At 43.1% G+C, this 13,443-nt stretch overlaps 1 protein-coding gene across 3 annotated transcripts in view; it reads left to right on the plus strand.

Annotated features, from left to right (window-relative positions):
- Positions 1-4,464: 4,464 nt before the first annotated feature.
- CEP170B (centrosomal protein 170B) overlaps positions 4,465-13,443 on the plus strand; it is a 75,743-nt gene continuing 66,764 nt past the window's right edge. For 2 of the 3 annotated variants that reach the window (XM_081934590.1, XM_081934592.1), the window contains exons 1-2: positions 4,465-5,061; positions 12,504-12,640. In XM_081934590.1, the coding sequence (XP_081790716.1) occupies positions 12,521-12,640 (120 nt within the window). In that variant the 5' untranslated portion in view covers positions 4,465-5,061; positions 12,504-12,520. Of the gene's footprint in view, positions 5,062-12,499; positions 12,641-13,443 lie in introns of all 3 variants that reach the window. The other variant, XM_081934591.1, reaches the window with a different exon arrangement.

Consider the following 13,443-nt stretch of genomic DNA (forward strand, 5'->3'; position numbering starts at 1 on the left):
GTGGGATCCTACGCTGTCCTCTTCAGCCGATTGCGCTCCGGCGCTTCTGGATCCAACGCAGCAGGGCTTGCCTATGGAAGGCTTGTGCCCTCTGTTTCCTGCTTGCCCGGCTGAATCCTTTTGCTGAGTGATACTTGTCTCACTCAGATGCCTGGGCAGCTTGCCACCCCCAAGGGGGCTTTTGGCAATTCCTTCCACTCTGGGAGCTACTTAGCCCACTGGTGATCATTGCTGATTCTTCTTTTCTTCTTTTCTTTAAATTTCTTCAATCTTCCTGGAGCTCCAGGATGGCAAACCGTCCAGTTGAGGACTGAGTCGATAACTGGGCGGAGCCTGGTGGGCCAGGGGCGTGTCCCAAGAGCTTATCTGACTCAGTCCAATCAGCTGGAGGATAAGGTCAACCCATCCTGGATACTCCTCCCCCCTCACTATGGAGAACATCAGGATCTCCATTTTTTTTTAAAAAAAACTTTCAGATTACAGAAGATGAAAGAAAATTAGATTACTTTCCCCCAAAGAAGTGCACTCTAGGAATCACCTGCCCAAGGATGCACCCTTGTCATTATTGTGTCTTGCAGGGAGGTTCAGGCCTTATTTCCCACTATCACAAAAGTGAAAAAGTAAAAATCAAGTGAGATATTTTTAATAATTTTGCTGAATCCTCCAAAGAACGTAGAACTGAATGGACTATCACAAATGAAGGCAAAGCAATGGCTTTAGAGTGCTGCTGAGACAACACCCACATTTTGTGGTCCTATGTAACACATGAGCTCCCGCTAGCACAATCTGGAGCTATCCAAGGTCCTGCTTCCTGCTGTCCTCTTCAGATAGGGTCTCATCCTTGTCAGTTGAGTCTTCTGTACTACTTGAGGACCTCTGACTTATCATTAGCTTTCCTGTCCAAATTTAACTAATCCACTTCGATGAGATTTTCCTGATTATGCCTGACACCACTGGCTTCCCTGAAAGCATCATAAACTGTAGTTTAAATGCATTCACTGCTATAGCTGCACTCTGAAAATAAATGTACCAGGGATGTGGACCAGAAATGTTCTATTTTAGGCAAGCTTTGTAGTTTCAAAGTTTTTTGATGTTTGTTTTTCAAGTGACTGTTCTAAAATACCGATAAGCTAAATGTACTCTGCTAACACTGATAAGCTAAATGTATATTACTATTCTCTGTTCCGCAATCCTGTTTACAACATTCCAATACCAGGGCGTTTTTTTGCTCATTTCTGCCCTCCCCAGACCCCAGGAGCTCTCTAAAAGCTTCCTAGAAGCTATGCACGGCCATTTTGGTGAAGGGGCGGGGTTTCGGGAGGCAAAAAATGCTGTATTCAGTGTATAAGACACACCCAGATTTTCAGCCTCTTTTTGAGGGAAAAAGGTGTGTCTTATACTTTGAAAAATATGGCAATTGCTTGCAGAAATCTTCATCTTCAAGAAGAATTTATATTGACCAAATGTACCTTCATATTGATTAGTTTTTATTTATGTTGCTTGACTTCCTCCAGCTGAATTACTCACTTTGAATAACCTTCAACCAAAGCAACCATTTTCTTTAAATATCAGCAAATACTAAAAATAAAATAACATTCAAGATCTGGGGCCAAGCTGGACTAATTTAAACTAGTTTTGAATTAAGGTGATTTAAACCAGCAGGATGACAATACTTTAATCCAGTGTTTTTCAAACTTGTGATCCTTAATTATGAAGGCCTTTGAAAGACTAGTGCTCGGCCACCTGAGAACCACCACAGATCCGCCGTTAGACTCCTTGCAATTTGCCTACTGAGCAAATAGATTGACAGATGCTGCTGTTAATATGACTCTGCACTACATCCTACAACATCTTGAAGACCTATGCAAGGTTCATCTTTGTAGACTTCAACTCGCCATTCAATACCATCATTCCAGATATTCTTCTATCTAAGCTAAATCAGCTAGCTGTACCTGACCATACTTATAAATGGATCAAAAACTTCCTAACAGACGGGAAGCAGTAGGTGAAGCTAGGCAAAATCACATCAGATTGGCACAGGAGCCCCCCAGAGCTTTGTGCTCTCTCCACTTCACTTCTCTCTATACACCAATGATTGATCTCAAAAGATCCCTCTGTTAAAATACTGAAATTTGCAGATGATACAACAGTGGTTGGTCTCATTCAAGACAAGGATGGTGGTGGATTTTAGAAGAAAACCTCCTATACTACCACCTCTTACAATACTAGACAACACAGTATCAACAGTAGATTCCTTCAAGTTTCTAGGTTCTATCATATTTCAAGGCTTAAAATAGACACCTAACATCAAAAACGTCATCAAAAAAGCACAACAAAGAATGTTCTTTCTGTGCCAACTCAGAAAGCTCAAACTGCCCAAAGAGCTGCTGATTCAGTTCTACAGAGGAATTCTGTAGTCTGTCATCTGCACCTCCATAACTCTCTGGTTTGGCTCCGCAAACAAACAAGACAAACATAGACTTCAACGGATAATTAGAACTGCAGAAAAACAATTGCTACCAATCTGACTTTCATTGAGGACCTGTATACTGCACGAGTCAAAAAGAGGGCTGTGAAAATATCTACAGACCCCTCACATCCTGGATATAATTTGTTTCAACTTCTACCCTCAAAACAGCACTATAGGGCACTGCACACCAGAACTAGACACAAGGACAGTTTTCCCCCCAAATGCCATCACTCTGCTCAACAACTAATTCCCACAACACTGTCAATAATTTACTAAGAATGTAGTATTATTATTATTCTCTTCCTTCCTAGTATCTATCTCTTCCCACTTATGACTATAACCATGTTGCTTGTTTCTTTAATTTATATTGTTTCTATTTGTTTCCAAGTACAATTTGATAGCTTGTTAGTAACCTTCACTATCACTAAATGTTGTATCTTTTTATTCTTGATGAATGTATTATTCTCCTTATGTACACTGAGAGCATATGCACCAAAGACAAATTCCTTGTGTGTCCAATCACACTTGGCCAATAAAGAATTCTATTCTATTCTATTCTATTCTATTCTATTCTATTCTATTCTATTCTATTCTATTCTATAAAAAAAGATGTATGGACTAACTTTAAGCCATGCTGGGGAATTATGGGAATTGATGTCCACATATCTTAAAGTTCTCAAGGTTGACAAACATATTTCTTAAATTAAAAAAATTCTGGAAGTAAATGGGTATCCTTGAGCAGCTTATTGGCCATCTTGAGTGATAGCTGAACAGCATGATTCCTTCCTTCCTTCCCATTTATGAACATTTTTTATAGCCATCCATCTCATAAGCAGTGATTCGTACAAAGATATAAAAGAAATATTAAAAAGGAGCAAATGGAACTGCACGGACATGCGCAGTTGTGCAGAACCATCTCCTCTCCCCTCCCCCGGCCAGTCCACAAAGCCCAAATGTTTGGGGAACTCTGGATTAGATTAGCAAAGGAGCAGCCTCAAGATCTCAATAGTACCCTCAGACCCTCATGCCTGATGACAAAGCATGATAAAGGAGTTCTGGAAAGTAAGTAAGGTCGAGCTCGACCTTACTTCTATAATGTGGGTGCCTTTGCAGGGGAGCCCCATCTTTTTGGGCCTGCCAAGTGTAATTCCCTAAAAACTGGGACCTTCAGCATGCTGCTGGATCTGATTGGGTTGAGAAGATGTAACTGGGAAGAAGTGGTCCCTCAGAGAACTTGGCCCTTGCCATGAAAGGCTTCAAAGGTCAAAGCCAACACCCTCAACTGGATCCAGAATCCGGCTGGTGACCAATGGTGCTCACAGTGCAAAAGTGTCACCTGTGCTCTTCTACAGACACACATAACTGCTCATGCTACCCTTGAAGAGTATCAAGAAGCTTCAGGCTGGTGAAAAATGTTTCACCAGCCTGAAGCTTCTTGATACTCTTCAAGGGTCCTATGTGGAGCACATTGTAGTAATCCAATTGGGAGGTGACCAGGGCATGAGTGACTATGAGCTGAGCTCTCCAATACAGGAACACAACTGGTGCACAACCAGTGGTGGATTAAGGCTCACTGGTGCCCTGAGCACTGACAAATCTTGGTGCCCCCCTCCTTTGTACATACTGTACAAATCTTCATTGGTCCCCCTCCCCTTTCTCAACTTTGTGGTGCTCCCTTGGGCTTCGTGCCCGAAACAGGTGCTTAGTCTGCTTAATGGTTAATACACCACTGTGCACAAGGTGAAAGCATGCAAAAGCACATCTACTCTTCAGAAGGGGTTGTGATCCAAAAGGACTCCCACGTTGCACACCAGGTCTGTCTGGGGCACTGCAACTCCATCCACCACCCATAATTCTGGGAAAAGGCCCAACATCTCAAGCCTTTTAGCCTTGCCACGATTCATCTGAGGTGTGATGCTTTCCACCTCCTCCAACTGCGCCCCCCTCCAATTATTTGCCGCCTGTAATGCCCCCCCCCCCCAGCTTTTCTTTTTCTTTTTTCTTTTCCCACTAGGACGCCGCGTGCTCCTCGCGGAATATCCCGCCCCCGGGGCTGTTCCAATCCGTCGGTCTCGCAGTCGCAAGCCAGCCCCGGAGCAGCTCCGGCCAAAGCGGGGAAAGCAAACCGGTCCCGCGCATTCCGCCTCTCGCACCGGCGCGCCCCAGTCTGGGGGGACGAGGTTTCGCCCCGCCGTCACCTGACCTAACCTGGCGGTTTGCTGCCGGAGCTGCCCGGAAGGGAGAATTAGGCTGAGCAGAAGGCGCAGAAAGGCGAGGGCGGGGAAGGGGAGGAGAGAGGGAAAGAGAGAGAAGGCGAGAGCCGCCCTTGGCGTCTGGAACCTGCTGTGCAAGTCAAAGCGGGGAGGCGGCGCTGCCTGCTTGGTTCGTGCCTGGGCAGCGAGAACGATCCGGGCGCCGAGGAGGAAGGGGAGAGAACCAGAAAACCAAATGTGGGCAAAGGCATAATGGCAGCACCTAGTCGAGGAGGCTGAAGTGGGGAGACTCGAGGCTGCCGCCGCCACGCTGGGCTGGGCCGCTCTCACCTGGCGCAGCGCTGAAGGCAGGAAGTCGGAGCCGCTGGTGCGAGCAGGGTAAGGTGGACAGGTAACCGGGAGGAGCCTGACTTTTCGGGAAGAAGCAGCCCTCCAGTCTCTCCCTGCCGAAGGAAGTCCAGGCCGGCTCCTCTCCTCCGGCAGGAAACAGCTGATCCTGCCTTGGGGTTTTTGCCCGAGGCCTCCGCCCGCTGAAGCAGCAGCACCTGGTCGCTTTGCGGAGCGCAAACCCAGACGGAGGCCTCCCTGCGGGGATGAGCAGCCGGGCCCGGGATTGCGGATAGAGAGGGGAAGGGAAAGCGAAAGGGGGGGGGGGGGACGCCGTAGCCCTGCTGCAGAATCGGACCGCGGGGGTGTGTGTGCGGGTGGAGCTGGTGATGTGGGAGAGGCAGACGGCGCGGGGGGTGGGGTGAGGGGAGAACTATCCCTGCCGGATTTGGGGGTTGTGGGGGGGGGGGAGAAGGAAGCAGATGTGAATACAACAAAGAGTCTCGTGATGCCGTCAGAGGCTCTGGCTGGGAGAGGATCTGAAAGCGGGGAAGGCAGGTGTGGCAGAGAGGAGACTGCGGGTGCAGCCGTTTGAGTCCTGGCCAGGTAAACGGAGGTAATACATCCACTTCCCCTGCTGGGATGCGGAGCTGTGGGTGTCACTGGGCGTGCTTGTGTGGAAAGAACAAGGAAGAGGTGTGCAAGTTGCAGGATGAGGGGGAGGGGGGATTTTAGTATTTCAGTGACTACAGGTAGGGCATTGTTTTCAATGAAAGCAGGTGTAAGAAAAAGGTGTAAGTCTCCTGCCAGGTTTATAATTTGGGACTAGTGGAACTTTGGAGTCCCTGTTTGCTTTCTTCCTTTCTAGTCCTTCTGTCACCTGCTCTGCCGCCACCCAGCATAATTTTCATTGAACTAATAACCCCCTCTGCCCCTGCTTTGAGCCGATGCTTGCTACTGCCTCAGTCTTCTTTCTAACAAAGAGATCATGGTGCTCCAACCTAGGTTTTAGAAATGTGCTTCATCTTTCTCCTCTGTTCCCATCGCCCTCCCACTGAGTTGCCAAAGGTTTTCTGAAAGAAAGGCAGTTTAAACTGGCTGGCAGTTTTTTGTGGTCACACCTTGGCTTGGCTGTTGGCGTGGCTTTTTCCTCCACCCTTTTTCTCTAAGGTGTGGATAGCTGCTGGCAGTGGCTTCATAATGGTGAAAGATCTGGGATGAATCCTGGCCTAGCTAGTTGAATTGGCATTTGGTGGCTGCCAACCAGGCAATCTCCCTTGAGCATGTTCTTTTGATCTAAGCTCCTTCCTGTCCTTCTGTTATTAAGCTTTTCTAGTAATTTTTCATTTACACCATTCCACAGTTGCTCTTTCTTGCATTTTGCTTTATTCTTATTAAACTCTTCCCCCTTTCCCCCTCTATCAGATGGATTATTGAGGCCTGCCTGTCTGTGTTTTCCTTTAAGTCTTCCCTTCCTTTTCAGAAAATGTCCACAATAAGCACTCTTGGCTGCTGAATTTGCCACCTCTGAGGTTTAGCGAGATGATTAAAGATACAGCCCTGAAGGGGGACAGGGAGGAGATAAAATAAGCATTGCGAGCTTTGATTACTGCCCTGACTTGTGTCTGCATTGTGGGGCCAATAAGAGCCTGCTTAGCATGTTTATTCCCTTCCTTCTAGTAACAGATGCAAACATGTCTTCGCAGTTAGTTGCATATATTAAAAGAGCAAGCAGCTTTAGAAAGAGAGATGCTGTGTTAAAAAGAATAAAATTCAGACCTCCTTTTGTTATTTCAAGTTGGATTTTTAGGAAGCATCTTGTGAAGCATTTACAATAACACATCCGGTATTTTCATAATCCTTTCAGGGATACATCAGGTTCTTATCTTTATAGTGGCAGGACTCAGGGAGAATGAACAGACAGACTTTTCCACCTTGATGCTTTTCAGCTGTGTTGAATGACAGCCTCTAATAACTCCAGCCTCTTGGGTTGTGTTGTGTAAGTACCAATAAGCCCATTGAATATATAAGCTGGGGAAGATGACCTTTCTGATTCACACAATTGGAGGGTACTAAGTTCAATTTTTTAAATTTCTATATGGAATGCTGGAATACTACCTAGTTAATATTACTTTATACAACGACAGCCAGATGAGTTGCTACTCCTCTATTTTGTGTGGTAGAGTACACCTATTTCATGAGTGCCGAGTTTTGTACATTTTTCTTTGAGAAGCTGCTGGGAAATTGGCAACATAGAATGCTTGTGTTGTGGATGTGAGTTACAGTTCTAGTCTTTCTCCTTATGAATTTGCAACCACTTTGAATCTGACTTTTTCTAGAGCTGAATCTCATAGAATACAATGAAATATTTAAATGGGAGTAAGACTCTTCAGTTTCATTGAGACTTAGTCCTGCTTCAATGTTTCTAGGATTACAATCTCTTTCTTCATTCTATGCTTACATTCTAAAATTGTATGTAGTTCTTGCATTCTGTGTTTAACTTCTTCAAATGTGTCTTTTCATAGGTCACCAATGAAACAGGTACTAAAGTGATAGGTTAATGGGCTTGCTTTTAGCAATTTGCTGCATTAAGTTTGTGCCACAGAGAATAAATTTATTTCCATGGAAACACTATAAATTCTTTTAGTGTTCCAGCCCCCAATGCTTTTTAAATCAACCTATGGAATGATCACAGTTATTTTAAAAAAATGTTGTCAAAGGTAAATAAAAACACAGTCAAAGGATAGCCAAAATGGTCCTGAAACTAATAGAAAAGTTGCAACATATCATTTTCTTTTAATTTAGAAAAAAGTCAATTGAGATGAGGTAGGATAAAGACAATATATTTAAAGTCTTGCAAAATATTCATAGTTTTGAAAACTCACCCAGAGTCATTCATATTCCTTTCCTGTAATGCAAGGTCATTTGTCCAGAAGAATAGAGGAATCTTTGGGAACTGTCCCAACATTTAAAGAAAATTATCAATGTGAATGGCTTTAAAAGGGGATCAGGCAAATAATAGAGGAAAAAGCACAACTGCATGCTGGTTTAATAAATATATATTACCTCTATTATTAGTTGCTAAGAAATATGTGGAGAGGAGTTATTGTCCTCATGATTTGAGAATGCTTGGCAGATATCTGATTTGCAATCCCTGGGAATAAGATTCTAGACAAAGTGGATCTGGTTTAAATCTGGCTCCTCATATGTCCCTAAACTTAGATTTTAAAAAATAATTGTGTTTCATTTAGATGTTGACATTATTTTCACTTTCAATCTAATTTTGGAAATGCTGTGTTATTCAAATATGATTATTAAACACATTACCAAATTTGGGCTATCTGCTTAACAGATTGTTTCATGCCAATGAAACAAATATATTTAACATTACTTCTGTGGAAGTTGTTTTCTTTGACTATTTTTGTGTTGTTTTGCTAATTTAAAAATATTAATTTTACTTTATTGCTGCTTTTAATTTTTAGGAAAGATGGTGCATAATTTTAAGCCATCAGATAAATATTACATAGAAAAGGAAATCCCTATGTAATTAGATATTTTCTAGCAATCCATCCTCCACCACAGTGGCTTTAGGCCTCATAAGATTGCTATGGGGAGAAATAAGATGGAACATTATATATTCTTTGACCACCTGTATGAAAGGCAGGATATACATTCAATAAATAATGAGAATATTTGGAAATGCATAAAATGCTTTTTAAAATAGATACACCTAATTCTGAGTATTCTTAGCCTACACACAAGTATTATTAAGATAATTAAATTCTGCATGATAGAAAGTTAGGAAACAGGAGTTGTTTTTAAATTATTTAAGGTGTGTTGGGAATGAATTTATAAGTAAAATTGTTCATACAGAAGATCTGTTATTGCTGCCAGTGCCAGAATTCCTATTTGATATGCTAATTTTCTGCCACTGCTACTTCCTGGATATGTTAATTTAACGCATATTATTTATAGAAAGAGAATATAAAAGTGTTGTCACCTTTTCCTTTTAAAGAAGACCAACATGCAGAAATTTATTTCTGTTTGAATGTGCTTGTGTTTTCTATGGTTTTTATCCTTTATTTCTGTAAATTGTACTAATTTATATTTTGTGTATGCTTCCCTGAAATTAATTTTTGAAATTACGATTTATATTTTAAAAAAACAAACAAACCCCTTTTCATTTTTTTACTTGAATGACTTGCCCCAGAGAAGACTATGTAGCCCTTCTCCTTCAAGTATATGGTCAGAGCATAGGTGTAAATTAAGCCAAGGTTTAACAGAAAGTCTGGTCTTTCGTGTGCATGTTTTTGAGCATGGCAACAACTGAAGGTTGCAGGGACCTGTGTCATGATACTACACAAATGATCATGAAGTTTGGGCTTTGGAGATTCTGGGTGATGTTATTCCTTAGATTTATATTTTGCCTTTCTTCCAGCAATTCAATTTTGATGCATGTAGCACTAATTCTCATGATTTTTAGCTATCCAATCTTGAGACACAGGTTAGTGTGATAGAGAGTAAAAGATCAAGTTACTTTGTGAACTTTCCTGGCTGAGTTTATATTTGAACCTAGGCCTCCTTAGTCCTGTCAAACAAACTAATTATTACATATTTTTAAAGAAATACTAATACTTTAATGCTTCATTATTTTGGAAACAGAGTAAAAAAATTGATTTTTTTTCTTGAGGCTGTCTTTCTGAAATTTAGCAGCATAAATTCAATAAAGCTTGAAGTATGACCAACAGTGTTCAGGGACTACATTTGACTGGCAGGTTGTGAGTTTCACCACTAATGTACTACAGGTTAGATGGATTCAGATATAACTGTGACGGCGAGCCTATGGCACACATGCTTAAAGTGGCACACAGCGCCATCTCTCTGGACATGCCAGCCGTCCCCTGTTGCTCTTCTGGGTTCCAGCGCGCCAGTCTTTGCGCGCACAGGAGCACTGGAAATGGGAAGACCAGCTCCCTGGTGCTCATGTGCAAGATGGGAAGCTGAGCTTCTGGTTTCTGCCAATGGCCAGCTGGTCTTTGTGTGCGCATGCATGCCAGAAACTGGAATACCAGGCGACCGGTGCGCATAAGCATGCTGAAAACCAGAAGCTCAGCTTTGTGGCACGCACATGCACACCAGGAAACTGATCTTCTGGTTTCTGGCACTCCTATTTCAATACTAAACTCCCGAAAAGGTTCACCAACACTGAGATATAACAAGCCTGGATATTATAGAATTTTGAGAGTGGTATATATTTGAGAGGGGTTTAAATGGCTGGCTGGGGAATTCTGGGAGTTGAAGTCCACAAGTCTTAAAGTTCCCAAGTTTGGACACCCCTGTCTTAGATCAACCTATCTTATAGGACAGTTGTTGAGAGAATATTTGGGTGCAGGTGTGCTATGCACACTGCCTTGAACTCCTGGAGTAAATATAAATTTAATGAATGAGTACTTTGAATCTTAATTGATTGGGATTGACCATGTAAATAAACTCGAACTCCATAGACATTTTCCCTCCTCCAAGAGTAATGAGTTAAAAGCAAACCCTGAGCTATAACCATAGCCTTTTAAAAAGAGGAATAAATCGGGATTATCAGTTTAAATGGGGATTAAGTAGTCACAATTGTTTTTGTAGGACCACTCCTGACTACAAGGCTGAATTTGTACACTGTGCTAAACCACGTCAGTTACATTTGCACAACATACTAGATATGTTTTGTTGTTTTGTACTTTAGCATGTTGTGTAACCTTCAGTTTGTGTAAATGCCAAACAATTTAATTTGCTAACAAAATATAAACGTACCATTAAAGGAGAATATTTGTAGCTCAGAGTTGAAATGGTGCTCTCTGCTTTGGTGCTCTCTGAGCATGACTGGTTTTTTTTTTTTGCAGATGTTTCATTACTCAAAATAGATAACATCAGCACCAAAGACCCCTCAAAATTAAGTGTATAGTATATATCTTCTTTATGCTCGGTCTCTAAATCTTGTACGAGATGCACTACTTCTCCATAATGAGGGGAGGAGTATCCAGGATGGGTTGACCTTGTCCTCTTGTTGATTGGGCTGAGTCAGATAACCTCTTTGGGCCATGCCCTGATCATCCCAAGCTCCTGGAAAATTTTAAAGAAAGGATTGAACTCACTGTTTACTTGATTGCATTCGCTGCTTCCCTGCCTGAGTGAGTAACTGGCTCTTGGCTGATTCCCTGGCCGGGAAAAGAGAGAGAGAGAGAGCATGCACAGCAAGCCCTTCAGGGCAACGCGCAGCCCAGGTCATAAAGAGAGCACTAATCGAGACTGCAGGCGAGGGGACGGTCACCTGGAAGGCCCAGGAAGGCAGTGTGGACATGGAGGACGGATGGCGCTCTTGAAGCACGCTCTATGGTAGCGTACAACCATAGAGCATACTCCCAGAGAAGTATCCTACCTCCGTGCTTTGGAAGCCGCAACGGAGGATGGATGCCGCTCTGGGAGTATGCTCTATGGTTGTACGATCTGCAGCCCACAACTATAGAGCGTACTTCCAGAGTGGCATCCGTCCTCCGTGCTTTGAAAAAAAATACCCAAGCGGCGGGCGGCTCCAGCAGCGGAGATGCCGTCTCTGCAGGTACTGTAGAGTTAGCCAAGGGCATCGTGCGCCTGTGAGTCGCGTGAGCGGGGAGTGGAAAAGCCGCTGCGCAACCCCCCTCTCCAGCCATGCAGAGCCCCATTCACTCACCTAGGGGCATTCCGAAGGCACCGAGCCATGGGAGACGGAGGGCGGCGAACAAGTGCTCGCGTTGCTTGGTGCCTTCCGGGTACTGCTAGGTCAGTCAGCGGCGCTGTGTCTGGCTGGAAAGGGGAGTTGCCGGGCGGCTGCTCGCGAGCTTGGTCACCTCATGGCTGCTGTGTTGCTGCTGCGACAGCGCAACACAGCCATTCGACCCTGAGGCTGTGCCTGGCTCTTCGGGAGCCCGGTCGCAAGGGAGCAACCGCCTGGCAACCCCAAAATAATAAGCCCTCCCCTTTAATAAGCCCAAGGCCATATTTCGTGGGTCAAAAAAATATAAGACCCTGTCGTATTTTCGGGGAAACACTGTAGCAACGCTCTTTTCCCTTCTCTCTTAAAGCCTCATTCATTGCTCTGCTGATATACTTGACTGTTTTATATTGGACTGAAAATTATATTCTATTAAGACATCAGAATAATCAACAGACAAACTGTCTTGTCTCTTTCTAATGTGTTTGAGAAATTAATTTCTCTATTGGTATTTTTTTCCGGGCTTGGCTTCTGGTGAGCTTTCATTCATAACCAATTTCATTGTATACATGATGTACAATGACAATAAAGGTTATACTATATCAACCATTGGTTGTTATTGTAATGGGACATATTCACATACAGTGTCTATCTTCTGTAATATAAACATGATGGATTTTTAATTGGAAGTAATTGGACTTCTAGAAAGATTATTACTACAAACCTAACCAGATTTTCTCTTTTGCTCAGATAGGATGGTGAAAAGTTAAAATGCCAAACAGCAAAATGAGCACGACATCATGGTTCCTGGTGAGTGGGACAGGTATTCGCCATCGGCTTCCTCGGGAGATGATATTTGTTGGCAGGGAAGACTGTGAACTCATGCTCCACGTAAGTGCATTCTCTACATAAAGAGGCAGAGTTTTAATTCTAGCCAGGAGAGCAGGATTTCAGCTAACCATAATACAGGCCATGATTCATATTCAGTTTGGAAGCAGGAAGGGATGATTGAGGTCCAGCCATATGCACCTATGTTATTCAAGCAGGCCTTAATTAATGACCACCTGCTTAGCAATCATTCAAAGATATGATGGGAACCCACCCCCTTACTTATAACCCAGTTCCAAAATTCTGATGGCAGGGCCAATCAATTTATGATTTTGCTGAAAACTGACATTAGCTTCCAGTTTTCAGAAAAAATGCTCCATAGTGAACAATGAGTTTGCTTAATAACTCTGGATTCACTTAATGATCTTGCTGTTTTATTAAACACCTCTGCAAAAATTGTAATATTGAGTCAGTATGTGATAATCCACTTTATGACTGTCGTGACTTACAGCTGTGGGCTTCCACTCAGAATTCCTCAGCTCCAGCTATTGTCTGACCCATAGGTTTGTCATGATCAACACAAGCACAGATAGCTTTGGGACATGATATTTCCCTCCTTTTTTTGGTAAAGCTGAAAAAAACCTGTGAAAATATTCCCCTTAGATCAGTGGCTCCCAAGGTGGGGCCCAATTTGATTTTTAATGGGGGCAATTTGAAGCTTGTTTAAACCAAGTTAATGACCTTCTAGGCTTCCTCCGCATGAGTAGAGTTCACTTTTTGAGTAAAGTAAGAATTATAGGGGGGGCATCAGGATTTTAAAGATGCTTAGATGGGTCATGGCCAAAAAAAAGGTTGGGAACGGCTGC

This window comes from Natrix helvetica (genome assembly GCF_964273705.1).
Source record: "Natrix helvetica genome assembly, chromosome: 1".
NCBI classification, from domain to species: domain Eukaryota; kingdom Metazoa; phylum Chordata; class Lepidosauria; order Squamata; family Natricidae; genus Natrix; species Natrix helvetica.